At 36.2% G+C, this 27,218-nt stretch overlaps 2 protein-coding genes across 3 annotated transcripts in view; both read right to left on the bottom strand.

The window, feature by feature from the left end:
* Positions 1 to 20,329, bottom strand: part of LOC107565874 (aminoacyl tRNA synthase complex-interacting multifunctional protein 2-like) — a 25,412-nt gene extending 5,083 nt beyond the window's left edge. Inside the window, exons 1-5 of one of the 2 annotated variants that reach the window (XM_016251162.1) lie at positions 20,325 to 20,329; positions 17,381 to 17,385; positions 4,110 to 4,295; positions 3,504 to 3,710; positions 3,149 to 3,383 (exon numbers count right to left, since the gene is read on the bottom strand). In XM_016251162.1, the coding sequence (XP_016106648.1) occupies positions 3,149 to 3,383; positions 3,504 to 3,710; positions 4,110 to 4,232 (565 nt within the window). In that variant the 5' untranslated portion in view covers positions 4,233 to 4,295; positions 17,381 to 17,385; positions 20,325 to 20,329. Of the gene's footprint in view, positions 1 to 3,148; positions 3,384 to 3,503; positions 3,711 to 3,857; positions 3,995 to 4,109; positions 4,296 to 17,380; positions 17,386 to 20,324 lie in introns of those variants that run through there. The other variant, XM_016251161.1, reaches the window with a different exon arrangement.
* LOC107565877 (parvalbumin, thymic CPV3-like) lies at positions 18,703 to 20,003 on the bottom strand. The gene is made up of 3 exons (XM_016251166.1): positions 19,636 to 20,003; positions 19,226 to 19,335; positions 18,703 to 18,974 (listed from the first exon to the last, which is right to left on the bottom strand). The coding sequence occupies exons 1-3, from the start codon at positions 19,803 to 19,805 to the stop codon at positions 18,949 to 18,951; spliced, it is 306 nt and encodes a 101-aa protein (XP_016106652.1). The 5' UTR covers positions 19,806 to 20,003; the 3' UTR covers positions 18,703 to 18,948.
* Positions 20,330 to 27,218: the final 6,889 nt, after the last annotated feature.

The following is a 27,218-nucleotide window of genomic DNA, read 5'->3' on the forward strand; positions in this document are numbered from 1 at the left end:
GTTTACAGTATCATTATCCCAAATGCCCTCTCTCTGAGTGTTTGCATCTATGACCCAGGCCTGGGATCAGTTTCAGATCGCCTCCAGTTCAAACGTCATTTCTAAACATTCCATATTACAGACCTGAGCTCAGTTAACACTGGATTCTGGGATGTTACAGTGTTTGGCGAAGTCATGTTGCATTTCCCTTTTCATTATATAATTGACTATGGCGTATCAGTTTCCAGCTAGAGTACGACCTGCGCCGATCTCACAGCTTTCGTCACTGTAGTAACGGATACACGCAGTCGAAGTGGCCCAGGTTCTGGCAGGACTTGAGCCAGCGCTGTACGTTAACTGGTGCAGAGGTGGTCTGGCCGGCCCGCAGCACGCAGCAGGCACACACGATGTCGGCGAGAGAGAACTCCTGACCCAGAAGCCACGCTGAACGCCCCAGAGCCGCGTTTAGTGACCTCAGCACGGCCGCCCGCTCTTTACTGCCCCCCTCGGACAGCTGGAAAACTGCCGTAGCAGTCCAGCAGTCCATCTGCGTGGCGGCGACCGGGTCTTGGGGTTCGGCACCCAAAAGACGGAAGAGAAAGCGAGCGCTCCCCCTCGCCCCCTCGATCGGGCACATGCTCTGCGTGTTGAACTTCATCTGCAGCTCTGACACTGAAAGGAGATGATACAATAATTAGCATGTTGAAATATCTGGAGCTACTGCAAATGTATATACAGTATATATATGTGAGCCTGGAGCACAAAAGCAGTGTTAAGTCGCTGGGGTATATTTGTAGCAATAGCCAACAATACATTGTATGGGTCAAAATGATTTTTCTTTTATGCCAAAAATCATTAGGATATTAAGTAAAGATCATGTTCCATGAAGATATTTTGTAAATGTCCTACCGTAAATATATCAAAACTTAATGTTTGATTAGTAATATGCATTGCTAAGAACTTCATATGAACAACTTTAAAGATGATTTTCTCAATATTTAGATTTTTTTGCACCCTCAGATTCCAGATTTTCAAATAGTTGTATCTCGGCCAAATATTGTAACAAACCATACATCAATGGAAAGCTTATTTATTCAGTGGCTTTGCAATTTTTCCAATCTTGGTTCTAGTTTTTTTTCTCTGGGGGAAAAAAAGGAAAATTTTTCCCCTTAAGGACAAATTTATCATGGCTACATTTATTTGACCAAAAACACAGAAAAAACTGTAATGCTGTAAAATATTATTACTATTTATAATAATGGCTTTCTATTTTAATATATTTTAAAATATAATGTATTTCTGTGATGCGCAGCTGTATTTTCAGCATCATTCCTCCAGTCTTCAGTGTCACATGATCTTCAGAAATCAGTATAATATGCTGATTTATTACCAATATTGGAAACTGTTGTGCTGCTTAATATTTTTTTGGAACCTGGGATACTTTTTTCAGGACTTTTTGATGAATAACGTTAAAAAGAACAGCATTTATTTAAAATAAAAATTGCATACATACAGAAGATACCCAAACTGATCCTATTTATACCCCTGATGCACATTTAAGGTTTTATTGTGCACAATTATTGCAAAGTAAAAAAGATTCGTCTTCGTAATTGTTTGTCAAACTGTAATAATCTGCTCCACCTTTAAATGAATGCATTCTTCTTTTCAGCTCAGGACTTTTTGATGAATAACGTTAAAAAGAACAGCATTTATTTAAAATAAAAATTGCATACATACAGAAGATACCCAAACTGATCCTATTTATACCCCTGATGCACATTTAAGGTTTTATTGTGCACAATTATTGCAAAGTAAAAAAGATTTGTCTTCGTAATTGTTTGTCAAACTGTAATAATCTGCTCCACCTTTAAATGAATGCATTCTTCTTTTCAGCTTTTTTTTTATATATATGTTGACTAGTAGCCAAATAGTTTCAAGAGGAGTAGGCCACCACAATCAACAGGTCTGGTATAAACACCCACCCTTCACAATCCAATCTAGTGTTGCCAAAAGCACCCGTACTTCTGTACCGCAATGATACTGACATTTTAAAAATGTAACAACACCAGTCTTCCAGCAGTACAGAACACATCAAAGGTTAGCACTATGTAACTTTTGTCGCTCTAGCAGTTAATAAACAGAACTGCACACATCTGCAAATGCAGACATGGTTTTATGTTTACGCGGCGCGATGCAATGCATAAAAAGACAGTATAAGTCATTATAATCAGTAATTATGTCCCCACTGGATGCAACAAATGCCTCGTTTATAATGGGTTTTAATGTTTTTGTCTCGTCGCTCCGGGACAGGGCATCACAGTATGGTGAGGGGCGTAACATTTCCGTCACACACTTGAGGTATTCAGCCAATCACAACGCACTGGATAGCTGGCCAATCAGCGCACACCTCGCTTTTCAGACCGATGAGCTTTGTAAAAATCCACGTGTTTCAGAAAGGAGGAGCATAGAGGAGAAACAATAATGTACAGTATGTGGAAAATAATGTGTTTTTTTAACCTTAAACCGCATAAACACATTTCATTACACCAAATAATGTTCTCTTTAGCAGCATCATATGACCCCTTTAAGATATTTTTTATGAAATATGAGGGCTCTCTGACCCTCCCATAGACAGCAAGGTAACTAGCACGGTCAAGGTCCAGAAAAGTACCAAGATGATCGACAAAGTAGTCCGTGTGACATCAGTGGTTCAACTGTAACGTTACGAAGCTATGAGAATACTTTTTTGCGCAAAGAGAACAAAATATAACGACTTTATTCCACATTTTCGTCAGCGCCGCCACACGCTCACGTCATGATACTGTCGTGAACGCACGTCCAAAGTGACGCAGTAGAGACGAAAATGTGAAAAAGTCATTCTTTTTTGGTACTTTTCTGGACGTTGACCGTGGTAGTTACCTTGCCGTCTATGGGAGGGTCAGAGAGCCCTCAGATTCCATCAAAAATATCTTAAATCATGTTCTGAAGATGAACGAAGGTCTTACGGGTTTGGAACGACACGAGGGTGAGTAACTAATGACAGAATTTTAGTTCCTTTTTGGGTGAACTATCCCTTTAAGCAAATCAGTTTCACTCACTCCGATACAGCGGCCCTCCAGGAAAACACATTCTGATCAATTTTAGTGCCGCTCTCTTTTTACCCTCTCACCATCTTTCCATATGAGAGTGAAGCCGAGCTGAAAGTGCTGGCGGGCGTAGCCGTCTATGTGCCGCGGGCCCAGGCAGGACAGCAGCGGAGGGGGCACAGCGCTCACAGAGGAGTGCACATGCACACTGGAGAGCACCTGGTAGCGCTGGCACAGCAGAGCATGAAGAACCAGCAGGCACAGAGGAGGACAGGCAGGGCTGGCGTTGATCACGATGTCTCTCAGCGCACCCAGGTCCTGGAGGACAACCAGAAACATTTCAGCAAGACGTGCATTTGGAACATATCACAGGGTTGAAACATCCCAATCTAACTCGAGATGAATATAACACGTCTCGTGGCGCACGTAAGGGCTCACCTTGCCCAGCAGAGAGTCCAGATCTGCCGTCCCTCTGAGCACAGACTCAGCCGGCCCGCGTGACAGTGTGCTGGCGTCCAGGTCTGCATCAGGAGTGCTCACCGTCTTCGCCAGCCCCTCGACCGTTGCCTTGATCTCATACAGTCTTCTCAGCACTTCATCCTGTCGCTCCTCCAGCGCCTTCAGAGCAGGATCCACTTCTCCATTCTGAGACCAACAAGAGATACAGACCAGAAGAGACCGGTTACATGCAATCCGCATGGCTACCTCCCCAAACATGCAAAGGTGCACTACAAAACAACATTTAGTTGCATTAAACTACGTGCAAGATGATCTATAAATAGATCAATTTACCATATCATCATCCTTTCTAGTATGATGCATCTCCTTCCTAAATATTCCAGGCAGTCGTTGTTAGTTGCAGTGCATTAAACTGAAAGTGTAAGTCACTAAAGGACCAACCTCTGGTTCCAGAGCACTAAGTACAGCAGCTGTCAATCACACCCGATCATTGCATCAGACAGACCTAGCCACTGTGCGTCTTATGCATTTTTACGATTTCATGTTCATATGTGAATGATGACCTGACGTGCTCCCGTAGCATACCTGAAGCGCGCGCAGTCCGCAGTGCATTCCCTGCGCGTGGAGATTCGGTGACCTGTACATGCGCGTTGGCAAATCGATCTTTATGTCAGCGGGACTGACGGGCTTCACCTTGTACATGGCCATGAGGACGGGTGACACACGCAGGCCAGTGCCAACATAAAAGCACGGGATCCAGATATGTTTGTCCGTCTAGTAGCAGCCAGCTAACAGCAGCAGAGCTGAGAAGAAGAGGCCGTCGTTTCCGGTGAGAATGAAAGAACTCGGCTCGCGCTCTCTCTGGCAGCGCCACTTCTGGTGGCATCCCCCAAATAAACAAACACACACCTAAAACCTAAATGCTTCTCATCAACTCTGTATCTCTCAGATATGTTAGAAGGAAATCATAAACCCTTAGATGCTTCTGTGCATTCTGAAATATATTCATAACTGCAATATCATTGATTTCCATTATCGCTTAGTTTTGCAACAAGTTGCTTTCTCTGTCTGTTATGTGCCTCACAATGTAAGAGCACATGTTCAGCTGCACTACACTGTTCTCAGTGGCCTGTGGTGTTTGGTTTTGTTTGTTGCTTTTTTTTTTGCACAGTAAAACAACCCCAACTTGATTTAAATGATTGACAGTAACAGATCTGACCTAATGTAACACTTAACAATGACAGTATGACATATGCAAATGACATTTAACAACTGACCCACCCACCCCTCCTCCTTAATCTCGTTATAGCATTCTCTCAATCAATGCAAGAAAAGAAGCCCATATTTTCATATACAGCTCAAGGTCCTGACACTCTAAACAGCGCTGGATGATGCAAAGCTCCCACAGTTGTATTATTATGAAACATTCTTATGAATCAGCTGCCAGAGTTCTGTCGACCGTTTGTCGCCGTTTCTGCTGAAAACTACACCGTTTTCTTTTTAAATCAAAGATTTGAGGATGCATATTATATAGCAGCAAGCAGATGCGATCAGAATGTGAACCCAATAAGCTAAACTGCATAAGCATTTTCCCATAAAGAGCATACACACACATAAGGAGTGCCAGATGTCACACACACAAACAAGTATTTATTTATTTAATGTAACACTTTATATATATATATATTAAAATAATCATGAGACCATTTGAATTGAGACACTTAAGTTTTTATTGATTTTTTTAATGTATTTTTATCACTGATTGATTTATTTTTTTATTTATGATCCTGAAGGATGGACTCATTCTTCCTCAAATCTGGCGAAGATTTTGTACTTTGCTTTATCAACCATTTAACCTCAATCAACCTCATAATCTTTTTGTTTCCCAAATGCAAAAGTGAACAGTTCGGCTGGAGAACTTTCGTCATATTCACCCATCCAGCTCTGCTATTTGCATTGGGATGCAATTTGTTGCTCCTTTTCCATTGAAAGAACAATGGGACGTTGTATTTTTACATCCCAGTTTCTCCTGCTACACCAGTCTGCTGCAGTCCCGGCGTCTCTCAGAAGAAGGATTTCCTGCAGTAAATAACACATATGGTCAAATCATTTCATGTGTACAGATGTTAATGCTTCAAACGTGAAGAGTACATAAAGCTGTTACAACATTTTTAAGAAATATGTGATCTTTTGTTATAATTGAATGCTGTCTATGCTGTCATTTAAGACCTTAATGAATCTTAATCAAATCCAGTTCCTTCAGAATTAATTCACTTAACTGTTATGTATCATTTACCAGGAATCCCACAGATATTTGCCAGATATTTAATATTACAAAAATGTTTTTTCATGCATGTACCATGCTTATATTATTCTCCATTTTTATTCTTTTTGATGACACATGAAAATGATGTAAATGCATGTAAAATAATCAGCAAAAACATACAAAGCAAAGTCTCAAGGATCATTATTTAAGATTAATTAATTTTTGATGTTTGTGAATGGGTTATAGGCTTCCCCCATTTAGGTGTTGCCACTGAATAAATCAAGTGAGGTACATTTTTGGGGGGTGGGAGGCTGTTGTTAAAAATGTCTTCCCTCTCCGGTGCGTTCTGTGTCCTCACCTGTTCTGATCTCTGCAACACTGGGGGAAAAAAAGAAAATCGGTACCTAATTACAGTGGCATCAGCTTGACATGGAAATCCCCTAATGTCCTGACAGGAAGAATGTATTTGGAGATGTTATACAAAGAAAAAACCTCCTCTACCTTTTCTTTCCTTCGAAAGATGTGCACTTCAGAAGCACAGATTTGACCATATATCGGCACATATTGACATTGGTTTGCAACCAATAAATCAGAGCCTAAGAAATGTACAGTATTCATTTTAATGTGATAAACAGACAACTTTAACCACATTTAAGGAGACTCTCACATCTGATATATTATATATATATTATTACAAAAATTATGTACTTAATTGAACTGCCCAATTTCCATTCATCACTTTTTTTTTGTTTAGATTTATTTTTGGCGTTTTTTTATGCCTTTTATTTAGATAGGACAGTAGGTCGACATGAAGTGAAGTGGGAGAGAGAGAGGGGGGTGGGATCGGGAAAGGTCCACGAGCCGGGACTCGAACTCGGGACGCCCGCACTTTTATTAATTTGAATAATGAATGTAAAATAACCTGCCAGAATTGACATAACCTCAAAGCCGCAACTTCCCCAAGGATCATAATTGAAGATGAATGAATGTCTGATGTTTGTGTAGTACGGCTTCTGCCATCAGTCAAGGCAAGGGAGGCAGAGTCTCTTTAGAAGAAAAAACTGGATGAGAAAGTTATCGATATTACAAAAATAAAACAACGCAAGTATTACAAAATGTGACATTAAAAAGTGTAAAAGTCACTAGATTTTACAAAGTAATTGTCCAACAGCGACACCGGCTGGTAAAGCTAAAAAGAACTTTATTAGCCAATTAAAAGAAAGAAATAAGAGACAAAATAAAGTTTTCTAGATACAGTACTATATGAAGGGGTATGAATACTTTCGCAAGGCACTGTGTGCATGTGGGTATATATATATATATATATATGCAGGGGCGGATTTTATGTTATGATAGATTATGTTGTTATGTTATGTTATGATAGATTATGTTGTTATGTTATGTTATGTTATGTTAGATTATGTTATGTTTTGCTAGATTATGTTGTTATGTTATGCTAGATTATGTTATGTTATGTTATGATAGATTACGTTGTTATGTTATGTTATGATTGATTATGTTATGTTATGTTGGATTATGTTATGTTATGTTATGCTAGATTATGTTGTTATGTTATGTTATGCTATATTATGTTGTTATGTTAGATTATGTTGTTATGTTGGATTATGTTATGTTATGTTATGTTAGATTATGTTGTTATGTTAGACTATGTTATGTTATGTTATGATAGATTATGTTGTTATGTTATGTTATGATAGATTATGTTGTTATGTTATGTTATGTTATGTTAGATTATGTTATGTTTTGCTAGATTATGTTGTTATGTTATGCTAGATTATGTTATGTTATGTTATGATAGATTATGTTATGTTATGTTGGATTATGTTATGTTATGTTATATGTTATGTTAGATTATGTTATGTTATATTATGTTATGTTATGTTAGATTATGCTATATTATGTTGTTATGTTAGATTATGTTATGTTATGATAGATTATGTTGTTATGTTATGTTATATGTTATGTTAGATTATGTTATGTTTTGCTAGATTATGTTGTTATGTTATGTTATGATAGATTATGTTATATGTTATGTTAGATTATGCTATGTTATGATAGATTATGTTATATGTTATGTTAGATTATGCTATGTTATGATAGATTATGTTATATGTTATGTTAGATTATGCTATGTTATGATAGATTATGTTATATGTTATGTTAGATTATGCTATGTTATGATAGATTATGTTATATGTTATGTTAGATTATGCTATGTTATGATAGATTATGTTATATGTTATGTTAGATTATGCTATGTTATGATAGATTATGTTATATGTTATGTTAGATTATGCTATGTTATGATAGATTATGTTATATGTTATGTTAGATTATGCTATGTTATGATAGATTATGTTATGTTATGTTGGATTATGTTATGTTATGCTAGATTATGTTGTTATGTTATGCTAGATTATGTTGTTATGTTATGTTATGTTGGATTATGTTATGTTATGTTATATGTTATGTTAGATTATGCTATGTTATGATAGATTATGTTATATGTTATGTTAGATTATGTTATGTTATATTATGTTATGTTATGTGCTATATTACTATATTATGTTGTTATGTTAGATTATGTTATGTTATGATAGATTATGTTGTTATGTTATGTTATATGTTTTATGTTATGATGTTATGTTTTGCTAGTGTTATGTTATGTTATATGTTATGTTAGATTATGCTATGTTATGATAGATTATGTTATATGTTATGTTAGATTATGTTATGTTATGTTGGATTATGTTATGTTATGTTATATGTTATGTTAGATTATGCTATGTTATGATAGATTATGTTATATGTTATGTTAGATTATGTTATGTTATGTTAGATTATGTTATGTTATGTTAGATTATGTTATGTTATATGTTATGTTAGATTATGCTATGTTATGATAGATTATGTTATATTATGTTATATGTTATGTTAGATTATGTTATGTTTTGCTAGATTATGTTGTTATGTTATGCTAGATTATGTTATGTTATGTTATGATAGATTATGTTGTTATGTTGGATTATGTTATGTTATGTTAGATTATGTTGTTATGTTATGCTAGATTATGTTATATTATGCTAGAATGATAGATTATGTTATGTTATGTTGGATTATGTTATGTTATGTTATGCTATATTATGTTGTTATGTTATGTTATGCTATATTATGTTGTTATGTTATGCTAGATTATGTTATGTTATGTTAGATTATGTTGTTATGTTATGCTAGATTATGTTGTTATGTTATGCTAGATTATGTTATATTATGCTAGATTATGTTGTTATGTTATGTTATGTTGGATTATGTTATGTTATGTTATATGTTATGTTAGATTATGCTATGTTATGTTGGATTATGTTATGTTATGTTATATGTTATGTTAGATTATGCTATGTTATGATAGATTATGTTATATGTTATGATAGATTATGTTGTTATGTTATGTTAGATTATGTTATGTTAGATTATGTTATGTTATGCTAGATTATGCTAGATTTTGTTATGTTATGTTAGATTGTGTTATGTTATGATAGATTATGCTATATTATGTTGTTATGTTATGTTATGCTATATTATGTTGTTATGTTATGTTATGCTATATTATGTTGTTATGCTAGATTATGTTGTTATGTTGTTATGCTATATTATGTTGTTATGCTAGATTATGTTATGTTATATGTTATGTTAGATTATTTTATGTTATGCTAGATTATGTTATGTTATGCTAGATTATGTTGTTATGTTATGTTATGATAGATTATGTTATGTTATGTTATGTTATGCTATATTATGTTGTTATGTTATGTTATGATAGATTATGTTATGTTGGATTATGTTATGCTAGATTATGTTATGTTACATTATGTTATGTTATGTTATACTAGATTATGTTATGTTATGTTATAACAATCCAATCCAAGCTTTGGCACACTCCATCTTTCAGCGGTGCAGTTTAGCGCTCATGTCCAGCAGAGGGCAGCACACTACATCATATGGTAGAGAAAGTTCAAAGAGTTTTGGTTCAGTGTAATACTGACTTCAGTGGATGGATTCTGAAACGTGTTTGATCTATAACACTTTATATGAAATACAACTAAATAAAAATAAGGAGCACACCGTATTTATAAGCCATATTTTATATAATTTCGGGCCTGGAAAAGAAATTTAATATGACAATTATTCAAGATTATTTAAAATGAGATTTTTAGTTATAATCAAACACTATAAAATGTTTTGTTTGTAAGTTGTGAGTGATTTTTGAAATCTTTATCTAGTAATCACAAACAACTGTCTGTGGTTCATAGTCATAAACAGAAATAGTGTGCCCGGGATGTGTTCGGTCATGTGTAGGACTAGTTCCTGGAGACTTAGCATGCATGTGCATGTTAACCTGCTGTGCATGTTATTGTGCAGTAAATTTGTGTGTGTGTGTGTGAGTGTGTGAGTTTGTGTGTGACTGTGTGTGTGTGAGTGTGTGTGTGTGTGTGTGTGTGTGTGTGTGCGTGTGTGGGTGTGTGAGTGGGGGTGTGTGTGTGTGTGTGTGTGTGTGTGTGTGTGTGTGTGTGTGTGTGTGCGTGTGTGTGAGTGAGGTGAGTGTGTGTGTGTGTGTGTGTTGTTTCAGCACTCATCAGCTCGGGGACAGTGGCTGTGTTCTGTCAGCACACCTGTGATCTGTTCTGCCACCCAAGCCCTGCGTTTGCTCATTTACTGCTGAGCCGGTGATCTGCCCCGCTGTGTGTGCGCCGCATGTGATAAAATGAACTGTGTTTATGTGTTTGTGAGTTGTTGAGGTTAACCTCAGTATGGGTCAGGAAGGATATACAGTAGTAAACCTACTACAGATGTGGTTTAAAACATTTCAAGTGTTTTAAGGATTCATACTTATATATAGGCCTACCGATATACCATGTGCATAAGCAATATACAAACCTAGTCATCCAGCCTTTTACTACAAGTAAAACAGTAGATATTTGCATTTTCTAAAGAAAACTCACCACCACAATGCTAATGTTTGAGTGGTTGCCAGGGTGTTGCTCTATGCTTACTAAGGTGTTTGTTAAGGTGTTGTTAAGCAGTTGTCCTGAGTGGTTTGAAGTGTTACTTAAGTGTTTGAGTGGTTTTAAGTTACTTAGTGGTTTCTAGGGTAATGCTAAGAGGTTGCTAATATGAGTAGTTGTTCTGTGTTCTCACTAGTTGTTAAGGCAATGCTAAGTGATCGCTTGTTGCTAGGTGGTTACTACTACAGTATAATGAGTGGTTGTTAGAGCCATAGGTAGATGCCCTATTAGTGGCTGTTCCTATGGGCCACTATACATAAGCCATCCGCCATATTGGAAAGGTCAAAGACAGTCCATGAACACTCGAGAGCAAGTTGCCTGTGTGTTTGCAACCGTAGTTATACACATGTATGAATATCTATATCTGCAATAGACTTCAGCAGATGATTTTGCCTGTAATATTAACTTAATACATAATAAACACACACACCAACACATTCTTACCTGTGAAAGTTACTTTATGCAGTTTCTTCAGGAATTTAAATTTCGGTGTTTTTACAACAAGAGGCTGCACAATGTTGTGGCATCTTGACACTCATTGATTTTTATTGTGAGGGACGACACATTGACCGTTCCAAGATGGCGGACGCGTCGACATGTCTGGAGTGGTCGAATGTGGCATCTACCGATACATATCTATGGTTAGAGCATTGCTATGTGGTTGCTAGGGTAGTTGCTAGGGCAATGCTAACCCTGGGAAGAAAGTACACTTATGCATTCTTTAAAAAAAGATTACTTATTATGGAAATAATAAACTTTTAAAAATACATAATATAAATATATTTATAGTGTATATTAATGAATGCTTTTAAACTGAAAACTTATTAGTTTAAATGTACATTAAATGCAATTACTTAACTTTAGAGTGGTTTATTGACCCACTTAAGTAGGACTTAAGTACATCTTAGTATGCCTTTTCATAATTACTTCAATTGTGCTTTGAAATATGGTTAAAGTGTACTCCTGAATGTACTGACAAGCACTTATCATAAGCTAAAATATACTTTAATGTAATTTCTATTGAAACTTGTATGTCATGTATTTACTTTAAATGTAATATAGAAAAACACACTACAGTTTAAATTATAATCAATTACTTTGCATGTGCTTTAGTATGTTGGTCAACACATCAAAATAAGTGTACGTCTTCAAAGCATGACACAATTGTATTAAAATGTACTTTAATGATATTACATTGTTGTTTATATTGTATATTATATAATATGTACCTTAAAGTACAACGTATTTAATTTGACATTATTACAAAGTGCACTTTTTCAAAGTGTGCTTAAGTGTGTTAAGAAACATAGTCATGAAAGTGTCGCTCTGTATGTTAACTTAAGTGGCCTTTTATTTAATTAATATATGTGAGCCTGGAGCACAAAAGCAGTGTTAAGTCGCTGGGGGATATTTGTAGCAATAGCCAACAATACGGGTCAAAATACATTGATTTTTCTTCTATGCCAAAAATCATTAGGATATTAAGTAAAGATCATGTTCCATGAAGATATTTTGTAAATGTCCTACTGTAAATATATCAAAACTTAATGTTTGATTAGTAATATGCATTGCTAAGAACTTCATTTGAACAACTTTAAAGATGATTTTCTCAATATTTAGATTTTTTTGCACCCTCAGATTCCAGATTTTCAAATAGTTGTATCTCGGCCAAATATTGTCCTATCCTAACAAACCATACATCAATGGAGAGCTTATTTATTCCGCTTTCAGATGATGCATAAATCTCAATTAAGAAAAATTTACCCTTATGACTGGTTTTGTGCTCCAGGGTCACATATTATCTGCAAATATAGTTTTATACTTTGAAGACTGAAATACACTACACTACAAGTGCACGTTCAGTACAATTCATAGCACACCTCTCTTTAACAAGCTGTACAATTTGAGCTATTATTAATTTTGAATAAGTGTGAGCAATAATAATAGTGATGCATGGCACACACGACAAAATAAACCATCGACTGGATCGTCAACATGCTGTCTAAGCAGAACAAATGTTCCCATGTTCCCCATCTGTTCATTAAGGGGAAACACTGGAGCATCTCAAACACCACCGCCTCACTGTCAGCAGAAAGGAGGCAGACGGAGTGAGAGAGAGACATTTAATTAAAACGCACAATTGAGTTCGGTGTCCCGACAGCTTGTTACACTTTAATAATTCACTGTTCGCTGAGGTCCTGGAGATGTGACGGGTATGTTGTGTAGAACCCCGTTAGGTAATGAGAAGATTTGGTGGCCGTAGAGTCGAAATCGAGCCACGGCTGAAACCCAACAGCGACTCCTGTAATCATGCAGAAACTGGAGCAGAGATTGGAAACGGAGCTCGGTGAGGTTCTGTGTGAGTTTTGTGTCGGGGTTTGACGAGGCCTGAACTCTCTGAAAAACACAACTGATCACATGTATCGGGTTAATGCAAAGATTAGCAGTTTGAGAGTGCGGCATGCTGTTTAATATCGATGTTGTCACAGTTGCTTACACCGAATCTTCATGGCACATGTCATCTGTGCTGTGAGCATTCGGATGACTATATTGCCAACACAAGGTTTTTTATTATCAAATGAAGTATCCCTCAACATTTGAATTATCTTTTATTGTCAAATGAAGCATTCCTCAACATTTGAATGCCTTAAGAACCTGAATGGGTGACCTAGAGCTGCCACAACCCGCAGGTCAAGCAAGAGCAAGTTCAGATGTAAGAGAAAATAAAATAAAAACTTATATTTGGTATATCTAACTCAATTTAGTTATTTGTACAAATGCAAACAAAGAAAAGAAATCGCCATTGGTTATTACCATAGCAATGAACATACTGGATATTGACATATTGACTACACTGTTTGAATTTACAGATACGATTTCATCACTTGCAAAAAGCCATTTGAGGACAGTCAGTTCTGAATATCTGAAAAACAAAAACAAATCGATTCTACGTGCAATGTGAATAAAACCAAAGGACAAATGAACCAATCACTTTTAAACCAATCAAACAATGGTGAAAAAGAACAATGCTTAGTTTGATTGAATGTGCACTTGTAGTATATTTAAAAGAAAACCTGATACTTCACAATGTAATATTAATGAAAAGTTAATATATTTTAAATGTACCAAATTATGTGTTAGTCATGAAAGTGTCTCTCTGTAAGTTCATTTAAGTGTCCTTTTATTTCATTAATATTATATTATCTGCAAGTACAGTTTTTTAATATATAAATGTAAGTTTTGAAGTGCACTACAAGTACACATTCAGAGCACTTCAAGAAGATGACTCAGTCATCAGTATACTGATGAAATAAAACTGAAAAATATTGCTTATTGTTTTGTTCGGAACATTTTGAGAAAGGAAAAAATAAAGAAACTATTAAATTGCCAGTTTTGCGTGTTCATGTTTCATGTTGGCAACATCAGCTCAAGCCAGTTATTTGTGTTTACTTGTCATGATGTTATTGTAAAAGAAAAAATAAAAGAAAAAGAAATCTCTTATGATTTCCATATTTTGAATTAAGACACACACCATGTCCTGAATAAGAGGACCGACCCATATCAGAGCTGATGTCATTCTCAACCTTGGCTGAGATTTCTCATAAAGCATACGTCTCAGTATGTCACCCTACATAGACATTAAACAATAGCAGCTGACTCTCTGGCCAGAAGCCCTTGCTGAATAATGCATGCAGAATCCACCCAACCTTTATCTTCCACAACACTTAAAACTTTTATGACGCTCAAGCTTTTTCAGGACTCAGGCGAGCCCAAATCGAATCAGATCTGAATAATAATACGGCCTGCAGCAGGTAATCCCCTTTATCCTAACCACTGATTTCTAGTCGTGTCCTCTTTTGGAAGACCAAACAAAGTAGTTTTGCTTTCACATGAAAAAGTGTCACACACGCGGCCTTGAGTATGTCGTGTCCTCTTTTGGAAGACCAAACAAAGTAGTTTCGCTTTCACAACGAAAAAGCGTCACACACGCGGCCTTGAGTATGCGGAGGCCGGCGGATTCGACGAAGGAGGCCTGCGGCAACCACACGTGATCGCAAACGGTGTTATCACGGAGGATGAGGTGCCCATTAAAGATTCAGAGACCTTTAATAAGTAAGACGACCCTGACACTTCTTCCTTGCTATGAGTTTTTGGTGACAAAGAAGCGAGGTGCATCAATTATTGACCAGCTGTGAGACACAAGACTACGGCTGTCACCCCACCAGACCAGTTAATTGCCATGGCAGGACAAAAGAAATTTGGCCAGCATTACTTATTTACATCATTCTTTTACTGCCTTGATTAGATATGCTCATCAAATCTTGTTGGGAAGCCCTGGTCGAGTTTCAGATGATAATCCCACCCAGGGTACGCCGCCGACTCAAATCCAGGGCATCCGATCTCACCCCTTTCTTGAGGTTCCTTCATGATGGCCCCATGCATGACTGAGATGTCAAGTGCCCGGGCCACACAGCTTGTAACACTCCAAAGAGAAAGCAAAACTTAAAATCGCATCATATGACCCCTTTAAAAATTATATTTTAGTTTACCATAAATGCTTGTCAGTACATTCATACTTTAAGCATGTTTAAGACAATTTAAGTAATTATGAAATTACGTATAAAGATGTACTTAAGTCCTATTTAAGTGGGTCAAGAAATCACCCTAATGTTCAGCTAATTGCACTCAATATAAATTTAAACTATAATACATTTTTATTTAAATTAGTAACATGGTAAATAACAGGCAATTAAGTGTCCGTAATAAGTACTCTTTTTAAAAAGAATCTTAAGTGTACTTCTTTTTCACAAGGGAAACCCTAAAGCACAAACACAAGGCTAACAAAACCCCATGGCTCAAAAGCTTGGCATGTTTTTGAAAACCCTCACGACTCCTACGACAATCGGGTCACTTTGCATGTATTTGCTTTTGCAAAGGCGGATAAATCCAAACAAAAGTATTGCACTGATGATTTGCAGTTGATCTAGCCCTGTAACATGGAGATATAATTGTGAAGTGATTGGATGACTGCATTTCTTTGACGCAAGGATCAATGTAAAGCCAAAACCCTTGAGCTGTATGATTCATTCCTGTTACGGAGTACCTTTTACGCTTCTACTGTACTTGTGTTGTATTTTATGGAAGTATATCTATATTCTAATATTTCTATATAAGATCAGGAACCATAACGTTATTATTTACACAATGGCAGGAAAATCAACCTGAGACACTTAAGCAGGACTTAAGTACATCTTTATATTTTCATAATTACTTGTTTTTTTATGGTTAATGTGTACTGATAAATGTAGTGACAAGCATTTATGGTAAACTAAAATATAATTTAATGCCATTTCTATTGAAACTTGTATGTCATATATTGTAATCACACATTTGTAATGATAAAATTGTAATTTAGGACATGTGCTTTAGTATGTTAGTCAAGACATTGAAATAAGTTTGCAACGTATTAGAACATATTGATTGGAGGATGAGGTGCCCATTAAAGATTCAGAGACCTTTAATAAGTAAGACGACCCTGACACTTCTTCCTTGCTATGAGTTTTTGGTGACAAAGAAGCGAGGTGCATCAATTATTGACCAGCTGTGAGACACAAGACTACGGCTGTCACCCCACCAGACCAGTTAATTGCCATGGCAGGACAAAAGAAATTTGGCCAGCATTACTTATTTACATCATTCTTTTACTGCCTTGATTAGATATGCTCATCAAATCTTGTTGGGAAGCCCTGGTCGAGTTTCAGATGATAATCCCACCCAGGGTACGCCGCCGACTCAAATCCAGGGCATCCGATCTCACCCCTTTCTTGAGGTTCCTTCATGATGGCCCCATGCATGACTGAGATGTCAAGTGCCCGGGCCACATCTATTGATAAAATGCATTTGATACTGTTTACAGTAGCTTAAGTTAATTACACGGGATTATCATTAAATGTGCATTGTAGTCGCACTGAACTGAGGTGACATGGGTGCAGTCGTTAATTATGCACTAGACTGTGCAAGAATGGAGGCGAAAAGCTGCATGACTGTTTAAAATGCGGACTTGACATTTATTTATACCGTAGACCAATAATTAAGAATGAAAATGAGTACAGTACCATGCATCACGAGAATACCAAGAACTGTAGTGATTTCTATAAAATAGTGTTTAAAATATAGGATGTTTGAGTAAATGTGCTGGGGTTCCGAAGACAAAACTCAACAATTATCTGTGAAAATTTCTATCAAGATTCCTTGTTGCGGGTCAAATTTGACCCGAATCGATTTTTGAGATGCCGGAAATACTGGTAAACATGATTCGTCTCATTTAGGATCATGAAGATGCATGCAAAGGTTGGATGCTCTGATGTGGAATGTGCGTGCAAAATATTTATTACAATTATGTTACGTTCGCGAGTCAATTTGATTAGCATATTTCATAGTTAGTGGAATCTACATAGAACCAAAAAAAATGTTGGTTGAACAAGTTGTTCAAAGTTGACTGTTTCGATTTCTCCAATGGTAAGTACTACAGATCCTCGAATCTCCTAATAATAAGACCATCTGTGGTATCTGATTGGTCATCAAGGCACATGTGAACCAAATTGGCCATTATGCACACGACCATATCTGGCTATACATGGGCATTTGTTGCTGCCAAAAAGCAATATGCCCTTTTTGCGGATTTTTGTACACGCTCACCAAACTTATATACTCCCAGAACAGATATTTGAGGGGGAGTGTGGGAAAGGAGCAGAAGCTATTCACCTTATTAGAAGTCAGTGTACCATCAGAATGACACTGAAACCCAAACTTAAATACAGTTGCTTTAATTTAGCAAGGAATCGAATCCATAGGGCGTCATGCTTCTACTATTTGAGCAAAGCACACAGAACCCAAACCTTTCCAAATAAATGTTCATAAAAAAACGTATAATACTATTTATCAAGTCTTAAAGGTGACGTATCATGAAAATCTGACTTCTCCAGGTTTAAACATTTTAATTAATCAGAATTGGCTTATTCATGAACCATAAACATGTATAGATAAAGTGTAATTCATTTAGCACTTTTACATTAAAGGTGACATATCATGAAAATCTGACTTCTCCAGGTGTTAAGTGCTATAATCGGGTCCCCGGTGCATCTATCAACCAAGCAAACGTGAAAAAGATTAACCCAGTAACTTTGTTTCTCAGATAGCTTACACAAACCTATGCTGTCAGAAAATAAATCAATAGATTTAATTACCAGCATCATTTTCCATTTCCTTCAACCTTAAAACACAATTCCTTCATATTAACATGGTACATTGGGCCGAATGTTTACAGTTTAAAATATTGACAATTTACAGTTCTTACAGTAAAACAACATCATCTGGATTTTACCGTGAAATCAATAGAGACGATGTAATTTTCTCTCTTAAACACCATTTAGTTGAGTTAAGACAAAAAAAAACGACCAAAACGTATAGCAAAATTTAGTACGGTATTTTAATGTAAATAACGTCCGTTACTGTTTCTGGTCAAATCCTGGCAATCGTTTACAGTGCATGTACGTGAAGCAGAAATGCACTCATACACAGGCTGCTAATGTCAGGGTGTGGTGTCTAGTGGTCAACATGCTCGCTCTAATTCTAGGTCCTGTTCTGTAATTCTCAGCTATTAAAGTCTACAGTGAGCTGACTGTTTGGAAAACATGCATTTGTGTCTATTTTACCCAGCACTGGGTTGCATTTAACCCAGCATTTTTTTAACCCAGTGTATTTCAGGTCCTGTGCTCACCTCTTCAATATTTTACGACCGGGATGAAAATAACACAGACAACATTTGAAATATTTTGAGCCATTTATTTATTCACTTCAGTAATAATTTTCAGGTAGTTTTACATTTGGTCAGTGCCCATGTGCGCCCCTCTACATATTCAAAAATCAAATAAAAACTTTATGCGTCTGCCTTGTGTGGACTCTATTGACCAGGGGGTCCCCGGGAGCAAAAAAACCTGTGTATCGAGTGGCGGGACTGCTGAATTGAAATGAAATCTGAGTACAAGAGAGGGGAGAGCTGTGTACCGATCATTCAGGACAGAACCATCGCCTGGAACTCTGCAAGAGATCAGAGACACAATTCGTGCACGTGAGCAGAAATTCATTCATTAAACTGTACCGCTCAAATAAACGACTTAATACAGCAGTTCCCGTTTTATACGCGATGACGATAAAATGTTGAAAAACAGCCATTATGAACATGATATGCATATTTAAATTGCAACTAACTTTACATAGATGTTTAAATCGTGTGGGCCGACTGTGTTATTATCCTGTTCGTTATAAATGATGGTAAATGCCACAATTACCATCCACTCCAATCTTGCCATCGCTGTCATCGTCAGCTGCTGATAGGAAAGCCTTTGTCTCTTTGTCGGTCAGCACACGAGCACCAGCTGAGAACCGCTGCAAGAAAAACCTGGAAGCACATCAGAAAGAGCATCGTCAGACACATCAGACAGTCCTCCTGTCTGGGAAGGAAAGGCTCAAAATACTGGTACCCAGACAGAGACAGGATGCATTCAAAGCAGGAGGATCAAGTGTCTGTCCTAATTAAAAGGCCGAATGCATAGAAACAAGACTGTTGTCAGGCTAGGTAATCCCTGTCTGTTTTTGAATACTTAATAAAAGGCTGAAATCTGTCGTTCTCACATTGATCCTGTCTATTAAGTTTATCTGCTCTTCCATGCGGCTTTAAAATGCATGTGAAAGTTCCTACTTGAGCTCTTCCTCCTCGATGAATCCGCTGGCGTCGTTGTCCAAGATGTTAAAGACATTCTTCACTTCCTGAGGGCTTTTCTTTGTCAGACCACACAGCTGGAAGAACTTTTTGGGGGTGAAGGAGTCAGGAGCTGGAAGAAGACCACGGAACAACCGATTAAAAGACATGGTACATCTGACAGTGCCATTTAAGGAGCAGCTGAAGTCAGATGTTCACAAAGATGTCACATAAATGCATTCACGGCTTCAATTCCTAATCTGCTGATGAGGCACAAACATGCCGATAGAGGAGAGACAAGTGTCTTTAAACAAGCTCTTTATTTGAGCCCACTGGACTACATCAAAACAAACGACAAGACGTTTCGGTGTTCTTCCAAACACCATCTTCAGTCGCATGTCACATGACCTGCAAACATGTAGAAGTCACATGACTACCAAGAGCTGATGGTATCCCCTGCCGCTTACAGTTGTCTCCCTCCTCCTCTTGCAGTGGAGTCCCTTGATCTCTCCATACAGCGCCATAGCATAGTTTCTAAAACAGCACTATAGGCATCGGACAGATGATGTCTTAACCCCCCTCCTCTTTTCAGCGAGGGACGCCTCCTCTACACCTCTTTCAAAGCACCTGTCTGCCATATCCAGATCCTTACCTCATGATAATGTTATGATCACGGTCATGTGTCCTACCTTGACAGTCCTTGAGCGCACTGTCGATGGCATCGGCGGAAAGGACAGATGAGAGTGACATGGTCCTGAAGAAGAAGCACAGTTTGAAATAATTCATCGACTTTCACAAGCAGCTGCCATAGCAACCTGATCATATAATATAATATACTACAATATACAGTATATTTGAATACGCAAACTAGGCTGGGCTACATTTAAATAAAACTTGCTTGGTTAAATGGGGGAAAAAAGAGAGCGAGAGAGAATACTTTCCATCTAAGTAAATAAATAAAATCGACTAAAGATACAGATAGACACAAGCTCAACTAAGGTGCTGGGATAGATGGATGGATGGATGGTAGATGGATGGATGAATGGATGATAGATAGATAGATGGATGGATGGATGGATGGATAGATAGATAGATAGATAGATAGATAGATAGATAGATAGATAGATAGATAGATAGATAGATAGATAGATAGATAGATAGATAGATAGATAGATAGATAGATAGATAGATAGATAGATAGATAGATAGATAGATAGATAGATAGATAGATAGATAGATAGATAGATAGATAGATAGATAGATAGATAGATAGATAGATAGATAGATAGATAGATAGATAGATAGATAGATAGATAGATAGATAGATAGATAGATAGATAGATAGATAGATAGATAGATAGATAGATAGATAGATAGATAGATAGATAGATCATCTACATGCATTGGTGCAATTGTCATTAATATATGCATGCAATTTGAATATAATTCTCATAAAAGTAAACCTAAAGAAGTATTCAATTTGCTGCTAAACACAAAAAGAGACTGACTCGCTGGCAAAGTGCAGGCACTTACCTCGGTGAAGTTCTCCCAGCAGGTGAGTCAACAGAAGTAAGGCTGAGTGGTGACTGCGAGTCTGTCCAGGTGCGATTTATATAGATCTGAAGGCAGTGACAATGGGTGATTCTTGAGTTACCTGTCTGTGGATCAAATTCTAACTGCCAGGCCCTGGCTCAAATTACTTACCTAACTAATTAACCTGTACTATTTATATCTGTTTGACTTATGTGTGTGTGTGTGTGTGTGTGTGTGTGTGGGCCAGCCCTCAGACATCTGTGACGTCCTTGTAAAAGGCAAATTAAGTAATAAATGCTTTGCTGTCTACCTCTTCATCATGTCCCTCCCATCCTATATCATAATCCACACATCACAAAAGCCCTCACACACTCGTTCACCTCTCTCACGCACATCCGATCCTCCTCTCAGGTTGGTCAGTCCGTCCCTCCATCTTTCCCTTCTGCTTTACATGAGGTCATTCTAAATTCCTCATTAGAATATTATATAACTCTTTTTACTTACTGCATTTCTATTGGGAGGTGGGGACATTCTGGAATGCTTGAAAACCACCTTTCCTTGTGTTTTTTTTTTTTGACTCCATAATCGGTTCCATATTGTCTTTATGAAACAGATGTGACCCCATAATCCACTGATCTCCAGATGCAACACTAATTCATAGGTATAGCTGTGGACACACACACAGTCTGTTGTTATAGAGAGTTTATCCTTCTCATTTCACCCTTCACAGGCAGACAAACAGCGAGCTGTCATTTTTCCTCTGCTGATTCAGGGATACAAGGTCACCTTTTGACTGGTGCCCAATAGCACGCTGTAATCAATGTTTAAAATGCACCTGCTAGACGCATATATTATGTAAGAGGGTGCAATATGTCAGTACTTTACGGTTTCAAGTACAGGAAAAGAAAAAAACAGACACTGCCTAACTTTTTGTCACCAAACCTCATGTTACAATTAATTCGAGGTGTTGTTTCCATCAGAGCGATGGCGTTACAGAGAGCGCATCCTTCATACGTGTGTAACAGATACCAATTTTTCTTCAAGTGTCTAATATGTCGACACGGATATTGATTTGTAGTTATATTATCTCATGCTTTAAAGGTTGTAAACAGAAAAATGTGAATAAACCGTATTGGTTTATGTGTCAATGCATGCATTAATGGCAGCTTGCACATTTGCATCACAACTTTTTAAATTAAGATTTTTTTTAGAAACAGTAGAAATATTCAGTTTCTCCAATTAATACTGCATGCATAAATGGCAAAGATTTAGCAGTTGGTTTTTAGAAGTCAGTACTTTTATTCTGCAGTGATGCGCTAAATTGATCAAAATGATATTTATAATGTTAAAATATATTATTTCTATGGCAAAAATGTTTAAATTGTGAATTATTTTTCTTTTTATTTATCAAAGAATCTTGAAAAATGTATCACGATTGCAACAAAAATATTAAGCAGCACAACTGTTTTCAACACTGATAATACGAAGAAATGTTTCTCGAGCAGCAAATCGGTATATTTGAATAATTTCTGAAGGATAATGTGACACTGAAGACTGGAGGAATGATGCTGGATATTCAGCTGCACATCACAGAAATAAATTGCATTTTAAAATATATTGCAATAGAAAACAGTTATATTGTGATAATGTTTCAAAGTTTTTACTGTATTTTTGATCGAATAAATTCATCCTTGGTGAGCATAAAATACTTATTTCAATATTTATTTATTTATTTGAACAGGTAAATATTGACTTGTTGGTCAGTAATCTTTGCAATAGTTTCTTAATAGTTCATAACACATGTCTTTACTGTCATTTTTGATCATTTTAATGCATCCTTGCAAAATAAAGGCTTTTTTTTTTTACTTAATGATACCAAACGGTATTTAAACGGTAGTGTATTTCATGTCAGCTTACATCATGTTGATCAGTACTAGTGCTTAATCGCGATTAATCGCATCCAAAATAAAAGTTGTTGTTTACATAATATATGTGTGTGTGCTGTGTATATTTATTATGTATATATAAATACAAACACATGCATGTATATATTTAAGAAAAAGATCCTCCTCTCAGGTTGGTCAGTCCGTCCCTCCCTCTTTCCCTTCTGCTTTACATGAGGTCATTCTAAATCCCTCGTTAGAATATTATATAAACGCTTTTATATTGCATTTCTATTGGGATGCTAGAAAACCACCTTTCCTTGTGTTTGCTTGAATTTATTGCTTCTTATAAATCCCATAATCTGCACTGGATTTTAGATTTTTGATTTCTGACTTTGTAATTTGCTCCATATTGTCTTTATGAACAGATGGGACCCCGTAATCCACTGGTCGCCAGATGCAAAACTAATTCATAGATATAGCTGTGGACAGTCTGTGTCGTTACAGAGAGTTTATCCGTCTCATTTCACCCTCCATAGGCAGACAAACAGCGAGCTGTCATTTTTCCTCTGCTGATTCAGGGATACAAGGTCACCTTTTGACTGGTGCCCAATAGCACGCTGTAATCAATGTTTAAAATGCACCTGCTAGACGCATATATTATGTAAGAGGGTGCAATATGTCAGTACTTTACGGTTTCAAGTACAGGAAAAGAAAAAAACAGACACTGCCTAACTTTTTGTCACCAAACCTCATGTTACAATTAATTCGAGGTGTTGTTTCCATCAGAGCGATGGCGTTACAGAGAGCGCATCCTTCATACGTGTGTAACAGATACCAATTTTTCTTCAAGTGTCTAATATGTCGACACAGATATTGATTTGTAGTTATATTATCTCATGCTTTAAAGGTTATAAACAGAAAAATGTGAATAAACCGTATTGGTTTATGTGTCAATGCATGCATTAATGGCAGCTTGCACATTTGCATCACAACTTTTTAAATTAAGATTTTTTTTAGAAACAGTAGAAATATTCAGTTTCTCCAATTAATACTGCATGCATAAATGGCAAAGATTTAGCAGTTGGTTTTTAGAAGTCAGTACTTTTATTCTGCAGTGATGCGCTAAATTGATCAAAATGATATTTATAATGTTAAAATATATTATTTCTATGGCAAAAATGTTTAAATTGTGAATTATTTTTCTTTTTATTTATCAAAGAATCTTGAAAAATGTATCACGATTGCAACAAAAATATTAAGCAGCACAACTGTTTTCAACACTGATAATACGAAGAAATGTTTCTCGAGCAGCAAATCGGTATATTTGAATAATTTCTGAAGGATAATGTGACACTGAAGACTGGAGGAATGATGCTGGATATTCAGCTGCACATCACAGAAATAAATTGCATTTTAAAATATATTGCAATAGAAAACAGTTATATTGTGATAATGTTTCAAAGTTTTTACTGTATTTTTGATCGAATAAATTCATCCTTGGTGAGCATAAAATACTTATTTCAATATTTATTTATTTATTTGAACAGGTAAATATTGACTTGTTGGTCAGTAATCTTTGCAATAGTTTCTTAATAGTTCATAACACATGTCTTTACTGTCACTTTTGATCATTTTAATGCATCCTTGCAAAATAAAGGCTTTTTTTTTTTACTTAATGATACCAAACGGTATTTAAACGGTAGTGTATTTCATGTCAGCTTACATCATGTTGATCAGTACTAGTGCGCTTAATCGCGATTAATCGCATCCTCTTTCCCTTCTGCTTTACATGAGGTCATTCTAAATCCCTCGTTAGAATATTATATAAACGCTTTTATATTGCATTTCTATTGGGATGCTAGAAAACCACCTTTCCTTGTGTTTGCTTGAATTTATTGCTTCTTATAAATCCCATAATCTGCACTGGATTTTAGATTTTTGATTTCTGACTTTGTAATTTGCTCCATATTGTCTTTATGAACAGATGGGACCCCGTAATCCACTGGTCGCCAGATGCAAAACTAATTCATAGATATAGCTGTGGACAGTCTGTGTCGTTACAGAGAGTTTATCCGTCTCATTTCACCCTCCATAGGCAGACAAACAGCGAGCTGTCATTTTTCCTCTGCTGATTCAGGGATACAAGGTCACCTTTTGACTGGTGCCCAATAGCACGCTGTAATCAATGTTTAAAATGCACCTGCTAGACGCATATATTATGTAAGAGGGTGCAATATGTCAGTACTTTACGGTTTCAAGTACAGGAAAAGAAAAAAACAGACACTGCCTAACTTTTTGTCACCAAACCTCATGTTACAATTAATTCGAGGTGTTGTTTCCATCAGAGCGATGGCGTTACAGAGAGCGCATCCTTCATACGTGTGTAACAGATACCAATTTTTCTTCAAGTGTCTAATATGTCGACACGGATATTGATTTGTAGTTATATTATCTCATGCTTTAAAGGTTGTAAACAGAAAAATGTGAATAAACCGTATTGGTTTATGTGTCAATGCATGCATTAATGGCAGCTTGCACATTTGCATCACAACTTTTTAAATTAAGATTTTTTTTAGAAACAGTAGAAATATTCAGTTTCTCCAATTAATACTGCATGCATAAATGGCAAAGATTTAGCAGTTGGTTTTTAGAAGTCAGTACTTTTATTCTGCAGTGATGCGCTAAATTGATCAAAATGATATTTATAATGTTAAAATATATTATTTCTATGGCAAAAATGTTTAAATTGTGAATTATTTTTCTTTTTATTTATCAAAGAATCTTGAAAAATGTATCACGATTGCAACAAAAATATTAAGCAGCACAACTGTTTTCAACACTGATAATACGAAGAAATGTTTCTCGAGCAGCAAATCGGTATATTTGAATAATTTCTGAAGGATAATGTGACACTGAAGACTGGAGGAATGATGCTGGATATTCAGCTGCACATCACAGAAATAAATTGCATTTTAAAATATATTGCAATAGAAAACAGTTATATTGTGATAATGTTTCAAAGTTTTTACTGTATTTTTGATCGAATAAATTCATCCTTGGTGAGCATAAAATACTTATTTCAATATTTATTTATTTATTTGAACAGGTAAATATTGACTTGTTGGTCAGTAATCTTTGCAATAGTTTCTTAATAGTTCATAACACATGTCTTTACTGTCATTTTTGATCATTTTAATGCATCCTTGCAAAATAAAGGCTTTTTTTTTTTACTTAATGATACCAAACGGTATTTAAACGGTAGTGTATTTCATGTCAGCTTACATCATGTTGATCAGTACTAGTGCTTAATCGCGATTAATCGCATCCAAAATAAAAGTTGTTGTTTACATAATATATGTGTGTGTGCTGTGTATATTTATTATGTATATATAAATACAAACACATGCATGTATATATTTAAGAAAAAGATGTTACGTTTATTTATTAAATATATTTATATATAATATAAGAATATAAATATATATAAGTGTAAATATTTTCAAAATATATACTGCATGTGTGTGTATTTATATATACACATGCTAAATATACACAGCACACACACATATATTATGTAAACAAAAACTTTTATTTTGGATGCGATTAATCGCGATTAATCGTTTGACAGCACTAAATCCAGTACCTGTATAGTACACTTTATGTGAGTAGTTTTAATTTGTTTTACTAAAAAAAATAACTTTGAATGTATCTGTCATTATTATAGCAAGCGAGTCAATTTGGCACAAGGCGCACCTGCTAGCGTCAACTGCTATAAGCGTGCTCACTGATTGACAGTCATGATTGAGTGCATCACAAAAGACTGCATTAATGCATGCTAGCGTGCCTATTGAGTTTATAGTGCATTTGTAAATTCATTAGGACGAGGTGTTTGCTGTGACATGCTTTGGGACAGTCCATGCGTGGGATAACCCAGCGTGATGCTGCAAAAAGAGAAACCCAAGAGCCTGATGCTGACAAGGACACCGGATACAGAGGTGCTACTTACCCTGCAACACTGATGTCATGGGTCATGATGATACCGCTATGCATCCTATACGGTTACCGAGCAATATTCATTTACGTTTTCTTATATTCTCTGCAAGCACTAAGTTGCACTACACTGGCTGCTTTTAGTGTGTCAGAGGCTAACTAGTCTAGCATGCC

The sequence above is a fragment of the Sinocyclocheilus grahami genome, unplaced genomic scaffold (assembly GCF_001515645.1).
Source record: "Sinocyclocheilus grahami isolate Dianchi unplaced genomic scaffold, SAMN03320097.WGS_v1.1 scaffold1032.1, whole genome shotgun sequence".
NCBI lineage: Eukaryota > Metazoa > Chordata > Actinopteri > Cypriniformes > Cyprinidae > Sinocyclocheilus > Sinocyclocheilus grahami.

What these genes read in the sequence shown, in the direction of transcription:
- LOC107565877 (XM_016251166.1), bottom strand. Translation starts at nt 19,805, where the DNA reads ATGTCTTTTAATCGGTTGTTCCGTGGTCTTCTTCCAGCTCCTGACTCC. An exon ending in ATCGAGGAGGAAGAGCTCAA is followed by an intron (nt 19,336 to 19,635) that starts GTAGGAACTTTC and finishes ATGTGCTTCCAG; the next exon opens with GTTTTTCTTGCAGCGGTTCT. An exon ending in TGGCAAGATTGGAGTGGATG is followed by an intron (nt 18,975 to 19,225) that starts GTAATTGTGGCA and finishes GATCTCTTGCAG; the next exon opens with AGTTCCAGGCGATGGTTCTG.